The sequence below is a fragment of the Grus americana genome, chromosome Z (assembly GCF_028858705.1).
Source record: "Grus americana isolate bGruAme1 chromosome Z, bGruAme1.mat, whole genome shotgun sequence".
In the NCBI taxonomy this organism is placed as follows: domain Eukaryota; kingdom Metazoa; phylum Chordata; class Aves; order Gruiformes; family Gruidae; genus Grus; species Grus americana.
This window is the reverse complement of record NC_072891.1, coordinates 12,064,321-12,077,743: the sequence shown is the minus strand read 5'-3', so window position 1 is coordinate 12,077,743 and position 13,423 is coordinate 12,064,321. Positions and strand designations below refer to the sequence as shown.

The window sequence follows — 13,423 nt, the reverse complement described above, 5'->3', positions numbered from 1 at the left end:
AGTGGGGCCGGGGCGGCCTGTGGCGGGCGCGGCGGAGGGCATGCGATCCTGTATCCCTGGCCACTCTGGTGGCCGTTTACGTTTGTGTGTTTGCGGTCGGGGTCGCCACTGAGTCCCCGGGTTGTGGGTGGCAAGGCTGTCCCTCACCCCCCGCAGTATGTCCTGACCCCCGTTACGTCCGTGTGGGGCTAAGTGGGGGTATGTATGTGTATGGTCAGGGCTGTGCGTGTTACCCTTGCGCACCTGTGTGTGTATGGCTGGATCTATCTCTGCCCGCCCCCCCCCCCCCGCCGTGTGTGTGTGTGCGCGTGCAAGGCCAGGGCAGTCCTTGAACCCTGTACACGTCTGTGCGCTGTGCTTGGAGCTGGAGTTCACCCTGACCTCCCCATGTGCATGTGCCATGCTCGGCTGTTGCCATTCCCCTGCTGTTACAGCACCCAGCCCTCTCTCCATGCCCACTGTTGGGTTTTTTTTGGGTTGGGGTTGTGGTTTTTTTTGGCAGGTGTGCAGCAGGGCTGTCCAAGCCATGATCGAGGTGTTGGCCAAGCTGGGCCGTGGGCCCGTCTTCCTGGCAGGGGAGATGCTGGAGTGCGTGATCACTTTTACCAACCCATTATCGGCCTCATCTACCTCCGCCAGCAGGTATGGCAGCCTGCGCTGGTGGGCCTTTCTGTGCGTGAAGCCTTGTGGTAGCAGAGCTGTCTGGGTCCTTCCAGAGGAAATGACCCTTCTTCCCTCCAGAGCAGCTAGATGTAGTCATGGCTGGGTTGTGGGGCAATGGCGCCAGCTCAGCTACTGGTGACTTCCCTGCCCGAGGTACTCCCTTAAAGGTGCTTTGCATCATCACTATTTCAGGGGTGCAACTGAGGTAATTATCCTGGTTTTCTGCCCCCAAGAAAGAGACTAGGAAAAAAGTATGCAGTTAGAGATGCTCTAACCTCCTGTCAGGTGAGCCCTCAGTGACAGGGTTACTGGCAGAAAATGAAGCCAAACTGGCTGTCGAAGCAGGATATCTAGTTACACCAGGGTGACAGCCTCACAGGGCAACATCCAGACAACGTCACTATTTCCTACGTTTGTGGAAGGAGCAGTCTCTGTCTGGCAGTGTGTTGTGTGATCCCAGCCTCCAGAGCTGGCAGGCAAAGGGGTGAGCACTGCCTGGAGTGAGGAAGAGGCAACCTTCTGTGGCAGCATTTTCTGCAGCCCAGCCATTGAAGCGCTGCCTCTCCCCTTATCATTACTGTGCCCGAAACAGGTGTTGAGGAAATGTGAGAAGATAGGAGCTTCCTGTATTGGCTCACAGGGGGTGACTCCACATTATAAGAAGCCTCTATGTCCGCTGAGTGTGTGGCTTTGCCTAATTCTCCAGGGGGTGGAGAGTGCTTTCTCATCTTGAGCCCTTCCTGGCAAGCGTCCGTTTCCAGTCCTGTCAGGTTGAGCATCTTTTCATCACAAGTACGCGTTTCACACGTGATTGTTTTGGTGGACCCACTTCCAGTGTTTGCAGTCTCAGCAGCAGCAAAGCAGTCTCTTGTATTACCACTGCAGGGCTTCTTTGTTTATTGTCTTCCTTAACTTTCCATCTTTTCTTCCTGGTTCCTCTTGCCTGCTGAGTTCAGCTTTCAAATTCAGCTGAGGCATTAGCATCTAGTTTTCTGGAGTTTTGTCTTGTGCGGTGACAGTGCTGTTTTTCCCTGTTCTGAAACATGTGGGACTTCAAAGGTACCAGGTGGAGCGGTTTTGGAGGCTTGCAGCACAGTTACGGGAGCTTCATTTGGGAACTTCACATGTGTTGTGGTCCCTAGTAAACCGCCTCTTGGAAAAAGGAAAGTTTTTAAAATAAAAAAGCAGGTGACCAAACTGACGAGACCTGATTAAGTTATACAAGTGGCAACGCCAAATAGATTGGTGGTTTGGAAATTAAAGCTGTGGGTTGCGTAAAGGCAGGAGCCAGATCAAAGCACAGCCACTGCAGCAGGCAGATGGACCTCTCAGAAACTAGAAACTTTTGGGGCTAGCAGGTGGAGGAACTGAACAGCATGCATTTCAAGCATAGGGACAGAACTGAAGGACAGTAAGTAAATGGCAGAAAGTGAATTTGATTGTGGTGTATGAGGTGTACAAGAAACAAATCTCTTCTGCCCAAAGGCTGCGTTCACCATGGCCGTTGTGGGCCACAGGAGTTGTAGAGGGTGGTGAGAGAGGAAGGAAGTGACCTCAGCACCAGTGCAGGATCCTTCTGTGCCCTGCCAGCTGGACAAGCCAGACCTGGTAGGAAGGCACATGCAAATTTTCTTTGGGCATCTGGTTAATAGAAAAGAAAACAATCCAGTGGCATACTGCTGGGCAATACTGAGAATAAATGGAGGAGAAAAAGATTCAAAATACGGTGTTTGAAGGCACTGTAATCATGCTAAGCTTATGTAAAATTAGTAAACATTGTCTCTTAAGCAAGAACATTTCTCTGTTTCCATATAGCAGATACCTCATGACAGAAAATCTTATGGCAGGCGTTATGGAAAAGCCATGCTGGTATTTTTGAAGACACAGAATTACAATTTTGGGGTTGGAGGTAACTGGGTAGAGTAAGCAATGCGTGTTTAGGTGAAGGCAGCCAGCACATACAAAAGATCAAATAGCACATTATTAGTCAGCTTAAATGAATGCAGCACGCCTTTTTCTCTGGTTCGTCTAGATGTTTAACTGCTCTGATGCATCACGTCGAGAGATACCCATCTGCCACAAAAAATCCCTGTGCCACCTAAAACTCTGGTGTCAGTGCTTACTAATCAGATCATGATCTTAGAAAACACCAGAGGAACTTGCTAAATTAATGAGACCGCTATTGAAATAAAAATAGATGAGTGTTTTGGAAACTGAAAGGTGTCAGTAATGCCACGGGAAATGCCCTGTGGAATGGCTGAGGTCATAGCAGAGCGCAAACCATGAGACTATTTTTCATGATGGATGCAACCAGTTCTTGTGGCTGTACACAGAGGGGCCAAAATGACAGCTTCACCTCCCCTATAGCCATCAGCAAATCCCCTGTATCATCAGGACAAAGCAGGTCTTTATGAAGGACCCAGAAGCGTCCTTCTCTGGTCTGACACAACCAAAAGTTGATGTTCTCAAGTGGGAAGGTGCTGTGGGGAGGGAGCACGTCTGTGCCCTGCCTGCCCTGAGGAGTGTCGAGCTTGGGGCAGCCAGGGGCTGTGGACAGGGGCAGCTGAACCCAGGCAGGGGATATTTGTTGCTGTTGAGTCTGCCTTCCTCCCTGGTGGTTGCATTATCACTGAAGGTACCTCGAACTGCTGTTCTGCTTGTCACTTCGTGTTTGCTGTGATCCAGGCTCAAAAGCATAGACATAAATGTTGCTCTTCTTTGCTCACAGTGAGATGCTGGCATGGGCCAGCGCCCAGATCCACTGCCAGTTTCATGCCAGCGAGAACCGTGTAGCACTCCCTCCCTCTGATGGCAGCAAGCACGACGTGCAGGCAGAGAACGAGACAGTCTTCGTCCCCAACAGAGGTGAGTGCTACTCCTGTAACCCTGGATAGGGATGGTGAAGGCACAGCAAGCAGGAGTCAAGCAGACTTCAACGTGCATCTTGCGGGGCAGCACGTGTAGAAGAGAGCAGGACGTCCTTGTTGCTGTCGTGTGATTCCCTGGTGATGGCTGCTGCAGGACCTTGTTAACACCTAGATCAAAGTGGCACTAGCTTGGAAGGAAATGTGAGGGTTGTCTGTCCAGCTGTTCTGGGAATGTCTCATGATCTGACCGGGGCATGAGATATTTCATGCTCGATGCCTTCTCCTCCCCATTCCTCCCCATGATGCTAAGGCCTGGCTGGCCTGGGCACGGTGAGTCCCCTTCTCATCGGCCTGGACCTCAAGGCTGGGGAGCATTCACATGGTTCTTCTTCTCTTCCAGGAGAGCGGGGTCAGTGTATCCTGTCCACTCCACCAAAGATTCTCTTCTGTGACTTGCGACTGGATCCCGGGGAGTCAAAGTCCTGTGAGTCCTGTCTTCTCTTCCCCCGCTCAGAGAGCTCGCCTCTGGGGAGCCCCGCTCTCCAAGCTGGCTTTGCAGACCTGAGTCCTGCAAGTGGGAGACCCTGGTGCTTGCGGAAGGCGAGGTGCTTTGCTGGGAGCATGAGTGCTAAGGAACTGCTGCATTGTCCAGAGTCTGTTCTCCGCCGTATGAGGGCTGCATACTGCAACATGTCCCTCCATTCTGCCCCTGGCCCATGTCCTTTGCTGCAGGTCCGTTGTGTAGCTGCGAGGCATGAGAAGTTTTGAAATACCTGGCTGCAGCTGAAGGAACAGTTACACACCCCTGCATTTCCTTGCCTTTATTTCTTCAGCCACACGGGAGTATTCTTGGGTTTTAGGCTGGCATCCTCCAAAGGTCCATGCTTCCTCTTCAGGTTGTGGCTGACCTGGAGATCACAGTCTTCTGCCTGTTCTAGTTTTCCTGCTGTAAAAGTGAGTGCTTATCATCATCTCTGCTCAAAGCTCTCCGTGTCTCCACAGCCCTCAAAGGGTGTTCCAGTGGGTCCCCTTTAAACTATCCTTCATCACTACTTTCCTTTGCTGTTTAGAGAAGTTTTCATCCTTCTCACAAGGAATTTGCAGTAACTAATTTTCGTTGTTCCAGGCAGCTTCTTCTACCTGATTAGACAACTATGAAAATACAAGTATGTGCTGTTGTCTCTTGGTCAGTGGCTCCGTGACCCAGCCTGTCAGTTTGTGTCAGATCTCTTTTGGGTTCCAACGACCCGTGGTCCAGCGGCAGCGTGATGTTACGCATTGCAGGCTGCATGTGGGCAGATTCCTCAGGTTGTCCTGGGGATCTGCTGGGAATGGATGACGGAGACCTCTCAAGTCACAGAGCAAAGGGAGCAGAGAGGCAGTGCCTGTGGTGGAGGGGGGTTCTGCTGGAGCATTGAGCTCTGGGGAGGTGAGAGCAGAGCTGCAAGTGAGACCAGGGAGCCACGGGGTGTGACATGCTGGTTTTGGAGCTGGGGTCTCCTGCCTCTTTAGGCTTATAGGGGCCTGACTGGAGGGAAAGGTGGACAGGGTGAAACCAATCTGGCTTGGCTAGGTGGTTAGTGGGGTGGGGCAGTGCTGTCTGGGGCTGTGTCTCCTAAACTGCAAAGCCTGTGATTGGAGCACATTTAGTTATTTACTTACTATTCTACAGCAGCAGGCAGGGGAAGGGAGCTGGCCCTGCCGTATCGGAGCCAAGGTCCCTCTGAAAGTGGCTATGCCAGGGAGGAGGCAGAAATCTCAGCTGGCCTGAGGCTCACCTGGATTCTCCTGAGTTCCTCTCTGCTGGCAGCTGCGGGGCTGGAGCACCCGTTCCCCGGGAGCAGGGGGAAGCCCCTTTTCTTGGAGCATCTCAGGCAGGCTCGGCAGTCTGTGGGAGAGCAGATCAGTGACTACAGTCCAACCTCCAGGTGGCTGGGATGGATTGAGAGAATTTCCTCATGCGCTGGCTTTGCAGGCAGAAGCTGTTCAGCCCCCAGCTAAGCTAGCAATAGTCTGTCCTTCCCAGTGATGTTGTATGGTGTGTGTGTGTGTCCCAGCTCTGCCAGCTGGTTGACACTGGCACAAGCAACCTGCACCTGCCCTGTGCTTGGTAGCAGCTCTGTAGGAAGGACACAAACTCTTCTACACTTGGAGGTTCCATGGCCTTTCCGTTACAGCCTTTCTCCTTGATTGTGTGATGCATATGCCCGTTGCATGTGTTGCGTGCGATGCTGCTCTGTGCATCACTGTGCTTTTTAGCACTGAAACCCCTGTATCGCAGCTCCGGCTCTGCCAGGCTGCTCACACCGATCCTGTCGGCCTGCGGTGCTGCTCCTCTCACATGAGGCTGCAGCTGGCACACTTGCAGATCATTCCTGGGGGCTCCTGCCAGCTCTGTGGAGGCAGAGTTAAGGCTGTGTGGGTGTGTATCTTAATTCTTCATTTCCTGTTTTTCAGAAGTTTTGAGTTTTGCTGCAGTTTGGAAAGGCAATAAAAACCCCAAGAAATCTTAATTCTTCTTAGCAAAGTACTATTATTAAACTGTAGCCAGAGCTGGCATATATAGCTGAGGTTGTGTCAGGCTGTTGATAAAAGGCTTTGTTTTCAGTTGCCGACCAGCTTATTCCCCAATATCTTCCCCTTGTTATGATGCCTATATGTTGAAGTTGACTCACCTCCCATCCCTTTGACACACTGCCCAGACTGACCTCTTTAAATTTGTCACCATAAAACATTTTCTCAAGCCCTTAAGTAATTTCTGCGGCTGTTTTTGCCGGTCCGGTTTTGTAATACCTTTAAATATTTGGTAGATCACAGGGAGGGGAGGAAATTGAAGCAGCCTGGACACGGGCCGGGAGCCCAGCCAGAGGGTACAGCGGGTGGGTAAGGAAGGCATCTCTGGCACCAGGAATGTGCTTCCTTCTGGGATATGCACGGAAGCTGGGACTTCCCGAGTCTCAGCATTCCTGTGCCAGGTAGCAAACTGCCTGTGCCAGGTAGCAAACCGCCCATCCTCCTTGGACGGCGGTGGTCTCGGCTCAGCTTATCCTCACTGGGCATGAAGTCCTTGTGAACACTTTTGTTAAGCCTGGTACAGGGAGTTACAGCAGTCTGCTTCCTTCCTTGGACATACCTGATGTCAGGACAGTTCTCAACTTTATCTGCACCCCAGTCCCACGGGACAGCCTTGTGTTTTAAGATGTGACAGCCTGTGGATGCTGCACACTAGCATGGGCTTTTTTCTTCCTTCCAGTTCTGTTATTTTAAATCTAGATGTTATATTTAAAATGCAACCCTAGCTTTTAATCTAAGCCTCAGTATTTAGGATGTGCCAGACATGGGGAAGGATCTGTGGTTTCACAGCAGAATGCTGCCCTTCCTCTGGCGGGGTGTATCTGCGTCACGGTGGGCAAGCCAGAGAGGTGGAGACTTTCCACAGTTCACTGTTTGTGCCTTTCTTATTATACAGCATGTGGTTTGGGAAAGCTGCAGAAGTGTTCATGCTGCGTTGAGAACCATTGGGGTTTGTGTGGTGGCCAAGGGGCTTCGAGAGGGCTGAATGTGGTGTAAAGCCAGACCGTGGCATCTCAGAGGTCTCAGAGTCAGAGGCTTTGTGGTCTAAGTCATCAGTCTGTCAAGGGGGATATGCCACAGGTTGTTGTGAAGGTCTCTTAATTGTTTCTTGGCCATTCAGACCCGGTGCTTCAGAGAAAAACATGGGAAGAAACTAATTTGTTGCTGAGTTTGGGGCTTGTGTAAAGCGAGTATCAAAAGAGGCATGAGGTATTGATCGGCACCTCTCTGGTGCATGAGGAAACCGCAGCATGTGACTGCATCTTGAAAGCGGCATGTTAAGGAAGTGCGCAGAGGCAAATTCAGGTTGAACTCGTGATGAGTAAGTTTAGCTCTCATGTGTTTGTGTTCCTGGATTTTACATCTTTCACATTCTTTTGAGGCAGAGTTTGTGTGTGTGGTTGTACGTGCTGGAAGCAATGTCTGGATGACAGCGCGTGTGATGTGAGGAGCAGTGCACTGGTGCAGGGAAGCCGGGGATGTGCTTGGCCTGCTGTGGGAAAGAGATGGCAGAAAGCACCAGGCGCTATCCCTAGCTCAGCCGTGCTGCTATTCCTAACCCTCAGTGCAGGGAGCCTGCGAGCGACAGCTCCAGGAGCTTCCTTTTGTCCTCCGAAAGCAATCTTTTCTGTGCTCCTTGCAGATTCGTACTGTGAAACGCTGCCCATAGACGGCCCTCCCTCTTTCCGAGGACAGTCAGTGAAGTACGTGTACAAGCTGACCATCGGCTGCCAGCGTGTCAACTCCCCCATCAAGCTCCTGCGCGTTCCCTTCCGTGTCCTCGTACTGCACGGTAAGGCCATGTGCTGCCCTCCCTGCAGACACAGGCCTGGCTGCACCCTGCCCCGCTGATCTCTTGCCTTCTCCTCAGGACTCAAGGATTACCAGTTCCCACAGGATGAGGCCGTTGCACCCTCAAACCCCTTCCTGGAGGAGGAGGAGGGCTTGAAGAAAGACTCTCGTCTGGCAGACCTGGCAACAGAATTGCTCATGGTGGCCACCTCTCGACGCAGCCTGCGTAGGTCATACCCCCTGCTTGAACCTGCCGTCCTAACCTGGGCATGAAGCACAGCTCAGTGGTCACTGCAAAAATCTCGCTGGCAAAGTGAAGCTCTGACTGGGTCTGCGGAGCAGCTCCATCAGAGCCCGCTTGGGTCAGTTTCCCCTGGGCTCCTCCCTGCCAGTCTCAGCCTCTTCCTAATTAGGCCAGAGAGACCCTCTCCCCAGCATATCGCATTCAGTGTGCTGTTTCCCCCTGCTCACTGCAGGTGTTTCCCAAAGGGAATGCCGCCTCCAGGGCCTGTCCTTCGCACCCAAGCAGCAGGCATGGGCTCATGTCTGCTGGGCTCTCTGATTAACCCAGAGTGCTGTATGGAGCAGAGCCTCATCCTGCTGCAACCCTATCCCTGCCTCTTCTTGCTCCACAGACCTGTATAACATCAGCAACACTCGTGGGAAGGTAGGGACGTTCTGCATCTTTAAGACCGTGTATAAGATCGGAGAGGATGTCATTGGGACCTTTAACTTCTCAGAAGGAGACATCCCATGTCTGCAGGTCAGTGCTGGCTTTGAGGTCACGGTAGGGAGAGGCAGGGTTTTCGGGTGGGGGAGAGGGAGAAGGGATTGGGGTGGCACTGGGACTGCTGTGGGTTCTCTAGTGGGACCCAGCTGGGGTCCCCTATGGGTGTGAGGTGGGGATCTGAGCTCATTTGGGAAATGGAGGCCCCTGGGGCTTTGTGCCAGGGCTGTGTGAGGTTGTGAGAGTGAGCACCCTGCCCATTGCCCTGCAGTTCTCGGTGAGCCTGCAGACAGAGGAGAGCATCCAGGAGGAGTTCCAGCGCCGGCGGGGGCAGCCTGTCTCCTTCAGCACGCATGCCCGCCATCAGGAAGCTTGCCTGCACACAGCCCAGAGCAGCTTCAGCCTGCCCATCCCTCTCAGCTCCACCCCAGGATTCACCACCAACATTGGTTAGTGGCCACAAGGGATGGGACCCACCCCTGCTTGTCTCTGCAGGAGGACTGCGATGTCCCCAGCCCTGCCCTTTCTCAGCAGGGCTGTGTCCTGTGGGAGGGAGCTGGCCCGTGTGAGTGGGCTTATTTGCATGTCCCCTTGCCAGGACAGCCAGCGCTGAGACAGCTGCTGTCCCTATCCCTTGTGGTGTTGGCTGCTGACCCCCCTCTTGCCCACAGTGTCCCTGAAGTGGAGGCTGCACTTTGAGTTCGTGACCTCCGGGGAGTCAACGGACACTTGCCTGGTTCGTGGCAGCCAGTCGGAGGCCGTCACCTGGACTGGGGTGGAGCAGATCGAAGTGGACACTTTCAGCTGGGACTTGCCCATCAAAGTCCTTCCCACCAACCCCATCCTGGCTTCCTACGTATCTCAGTTCTCCAGCACAAACTCCATCACCATCTGAAGTGGGGAGAGCTGGTAGGGGTCTGTGGTGCTGCAGGCACGTGCCGTTGGTGGGAATGGTGGGCAGGACTGTCGCCAGCATGCTGTGGGGCACAGATCCCAACGTCCCCTTGGGTTCCTCTGCAATGCCCAGGTGGGCACCAGGCAAGTCTGCCCTGCCTGTGGGTGGAGGAGCACTGTGCTGGCTGCAGTGTCTTGCACTGCAGCCCTCAGCTGGGAGCCAGACCCATCTGCCTGGGTGAAGGCAAGAGTCCCAGCGCTCACCAAGAGGAAATCTGCCTCCCTGGGAATGGCCCAATGTACCTTGTACCCCATGAGGGGCTTCCAAGAGGAAAAGACCTAGCCCAGGGAAAGGAGAGCAGAGCTCTTCCAGTGAAGCCCCGTACCAGCCCTGGGTGAAGGCTGCGCCCCTACAGAGGCAGCCCTCAAGCAGACATCTGGCGTCCAGATGAGGCATGAGGGCCGCCTGGGCTGGGTGGGAGCCTGCTCTCTCCTGGGACACGTCCTGCCTCTTGTTGAGGGGTCTCATGCACAGCCCAGCATCCCCATTAGCCTCACCTGGAGGTCCTGGCAGCTAGCCCTGCACCGCCAGCACATCCTGGTGTCCTGGATGTGGCCACATGCTGTGGCGTGATCCAAAACTGAAGCACTGAGGGCCTGGGCTGTGGTCTGCCTGCACTCCTGGGTGCAAAGGCGTCCTGCTGGTGTCGGGATCCTTGGGGAGCTGGACTGAATGTGTGCTGCGCATTTAGGAGCTGGGATGGAGATCTCCCTGCTCAACAGCCAGCTCCCCATTTCTACCAAACCTTTCAAAGAGTTTTTCTTTTTGCACGGAAATCTAATAAATATCTGAATGTGCAAAACTCGGTGTTCCCAAGAGCCTTATTCCTACACTGTTCACGGTGGTGGACACTGCCCACCTTGCCCAACAGTCACAGGCCGAAGACCTCTTCTTTGTTTAATATGTTTATTGCAAGAACAGAAACATCTACACAAGGCTCTGCACAAACACAGCATGGCACCAGCTGGGGCAGGCTGCCAGGGCGGCCGGCTCCACCCTGGCACGTGCGGATTGCTTCAGCTCCCAGAACCCTAGCAGGGCACCCAGCTCCCCTCCCTGGTCCCCTGCAGCTGGGGTGGGGGCCCCCCCTGGGGACATCTTGTAGTGGTTCCCCCTGCTCTGCCACCCGCCCCAGGCTGGCTCCGTTGCAGTGTTGCCCAGGACTGGCCCCCAGTGCCGGGGACCCCCTCTGGCCCCAGGAGCTGTGGGAGCAGGGGCTTTAGTGGTTCCAGAGGTGGGTTGTGCCCCTCGCGCTCCAGGGCAGAGAAGGGGCTGGCCAGGGTGCGCGGGTACTGCACGAAAGGCCATGGTGCTCCCCAGCGAGCTCCCGGCAGCTGCAGTGCAGGGTGATGGTGGTCTCAGAGGGAGGAGGGAGTACAAGACTGATTACCAATTTGGTCCTGTACCCTTTTCTTTAGTGGAGGTTTCCTGCCCACCTGGGAAGAGATCCTGTAGGATCCGCCTTCCCACAGTGTGCAGGTCATCTCATGGGAAGGGGGCCCCAGTTCAGTTCAGGAAGCTGAAGTGGAAGCAAAGCCGTACTGTGGCAGCACTATGGTGTAAATGTTAACTCAGAACCATAGTGTGTGGATAGTGGTTTCCCTTGAAGGTGGCAGCAGTGACGTCTCTACAGGATGGGGCAGGTCTGGAGCATGCAGGAGGTGTGCTCTGGAGGAGGGAGGATGATGCCGGGAGGGGCGTGGGGTGCCGCTGAGCCTCTTATCTGCTCAGCCCCGCACCCAGCACCTTGTTGCTCAGCGGCTCAGGGGTGCCGGCCGAGCCCCACTCGTGCTCCATGCTCTTCACGCAGGGCAGGCTGGGGTTGGCCTTCTGCACCACCGAGATCTGGCAGGTCTGCGAGTCATAATGGGCCTCACACCAGTCGGGGAAGTCGATGGGGTGCTGGGTGCTGCGGGAGAGGGCATGGGGCTGTCAGGTCCTCCTGGTCTGTGCCAGGGGGCTGTTGGCAGGGCCGGGTGCCTTCCCCCGTTGCTAGTCCCCCTGGCTGGGGCATCTCCTGAGCCAGCTCAGGCAGGCTGGGCTACAGCTCCTGGCATCCCACTGTGCTGAGGCACTCCTGGCCCCCACTTTTGTCTCCCTGACTCACCCCACCGCCCTCAGTGCTCTGGTGGGCTCCTGCCCACCTCTGCCCCTTGCCCCCAGGGTCTGACACCCCGCAGCCCCCCGGGGTTCTGATGTTTGCTCTGCTGTGCTTGCAGCCACCAGACCCACACGACCACCTCCCCACTGCGGCCACAGAGGTGCTATGGCAAGGCAGCACCGCCGACAGTAGCCCACCCCCAGTGTCCCTCAGCCCCTCACTCACGTCTCGCAGCAGCCTACGCCGATGGGGTGCAGGCAGGTGCAGAGCAGGCAATTGGTGCTCAGCCACGACTCCCCAAGGGAGAACTGCTTCCCCTCGTACTCACAGGGAGCTGCAAAGGAAATGGTGGTGATGAGCACCTGTGAGCCTGTGCCAGGGAGCGTGGGACCCTCCTTGCCATCCCTCTGCCCTCAAAATGGGGACAGGGGATGTCACAACCTCCCACCCGCCCCATGGTACAGAAGATACTCAGTGGTCTCTCTGCCACCTTGCAGGTATGGGATGCCCAGGCATCTGCCAATGGTGATGGTCCCATCCATCGTTTCCTGGCCATGACCTGTGGCTGTCCCCACTGCCCCAGGGGCCTGGGCCAGAGGCAGGTGGCTCTTGCTTCCCTGGAGAGGGCATATCCAGCACCCCTTAGGGTTTGAGCATCTCTGCAGCCCTGGAAGGAGGCAGCAGAGAGAAGATGGGCAGCCCTGCTCCCTTTGCTGCCTAGTCCTGCACACTTGGCCCCAGCCGGGCTCCTGCCAGGAGCTCTTCATGGCCCAGTGAGCTGTTTCTCAGCCAGAGCCCTGGGGAGCTGTTCTGTGGTTTATAGACTGCTCCTTCCACTCATCACTGGCCCACGATTGTGCTCCTGGGCTCAGCACAGTCCCTTCTGCACTTTGCAGGCACACAGGGCAGAGCCCTGCCGCCCCAGGGAAAGCTGAGGCCTCCTCTTCCCATCAGCATCTTCCCGTCTCACCTCCCCACTTACCTTTAGCCTGGAAGTAGCATTTGGCCTGGGAGCTTGGCAGCTGGAGGAGGAGGGAGAGCAGCAGGCAAAGCCTGCCCCAAGCACACCCCATCTTCTGTGCTCGCATGGCCATGGCTGTTGTTGAGCTGGGCTTCTTCGCCGTCCTGCCGAGGTTGCCTTGCTTATCTATTGCCTTTGCTCCTTTCCCTTCTCTTTCTCTCTCTCTCTCTCTGCCTTTTTAATGCTCTTCCCCTGATCCCAACAAGAGATATTTATAAAGTTCAGCTTTACGACCCTGGCCACCAGCTGTGCCCCACTGGAAAAGTTGTAAAACTCATTTCCTGATTTGAAAGGCATGAAAACAAGAGGTAGGATCAAGATTTTTAACAAGCTGTGAAAAGCTGATTCATGCCCTCCAGAAATGTCTCCAGTTGGAAGCCCCTGTGGGTGCAAGGCTCCACGGCAAGGGGAGATCCAAGGGACCCCAGTGGGGTTGCCCTCAGCAGGGTGGTGAGTGCGCAAGCGGCGAGCGTGGGAGCCCCTGGCCCCTGACCAGGATTGCTCCAGGCTCCCCTCTGGTCATGCTGAGCTGTCTCCGATCCTCCACAGCGGCCAAGGTTTCAGGAGCATCCCATCTCCCAGGGACTGGAGCAGCACAGGCGTCCTGTTAACAACCAGCGTGGGATGCAGTGGCACCATGCACAGCAGGGATGGAAATGCCCGCACCCAGCTCCCAGGTACCACAGCACGACAGTTTCACCCCAGCCTGGGCTGCAGCTGTGCC

The 13,423-nt window shown here is 55.1% G+C and overlaps 2 protein-coding genes across 2 annotated transcripts; one reads left to right on the top strand and one right to left on the bottom strand.

The window, feature by feature from the left end:
• The first annotated feature begins 3 nt into the window (after positions 1 to 3).
• Positions 4 to 10,379, top strand: RGP1 (RGP1 homolog, RAB6A GEF complex partner 1). Its single transcript, XM_054810492.1, has 8 exons — positions 4 to 642; positions 3,392 to 3,528; positions 3,931 to 4,014; positions 7,747 to 7,896; positions 7,975 to 8,121; positions 8,531 to 8,658; positions 8,894 to 9,071; positions 9,294 to 10,379. Exons 1-8 carry the CDS (start codon positions 254 to 256, stop codon positions 9,515 to 9,517), a joined length of 1,437 nt encoding a protein of 478 aa, XP_054666467.1. The 5' UTR covers positions 4 to 253; the 3' UTR covers positions 9,518 to 10,379.
• Positions 10,380 to 11,296: 917 nt separating this feature from the next.
• Positions 11,297 to 12,772, bottom strand: MSMP (microseminoprotein, prostate associated). The gene is made up of 3 exons (XM_054810453.1): positions 12,661 to 12,772; positions 11,904 to 12,012; positions 11,297 to 11,486 (listed from the first exon to the last, which is right to left on the bottom strand). Exons 1-3 carry the CDS (start codon positions 12,770 to 12,772, stop codon positions 11,297 to 11,299), a joined length of 411 nt encoding a protein of 136 aa, XP_054666428.1.
• Positions 12,773 to 13,423: the final 651 nt, after the last annotated feature.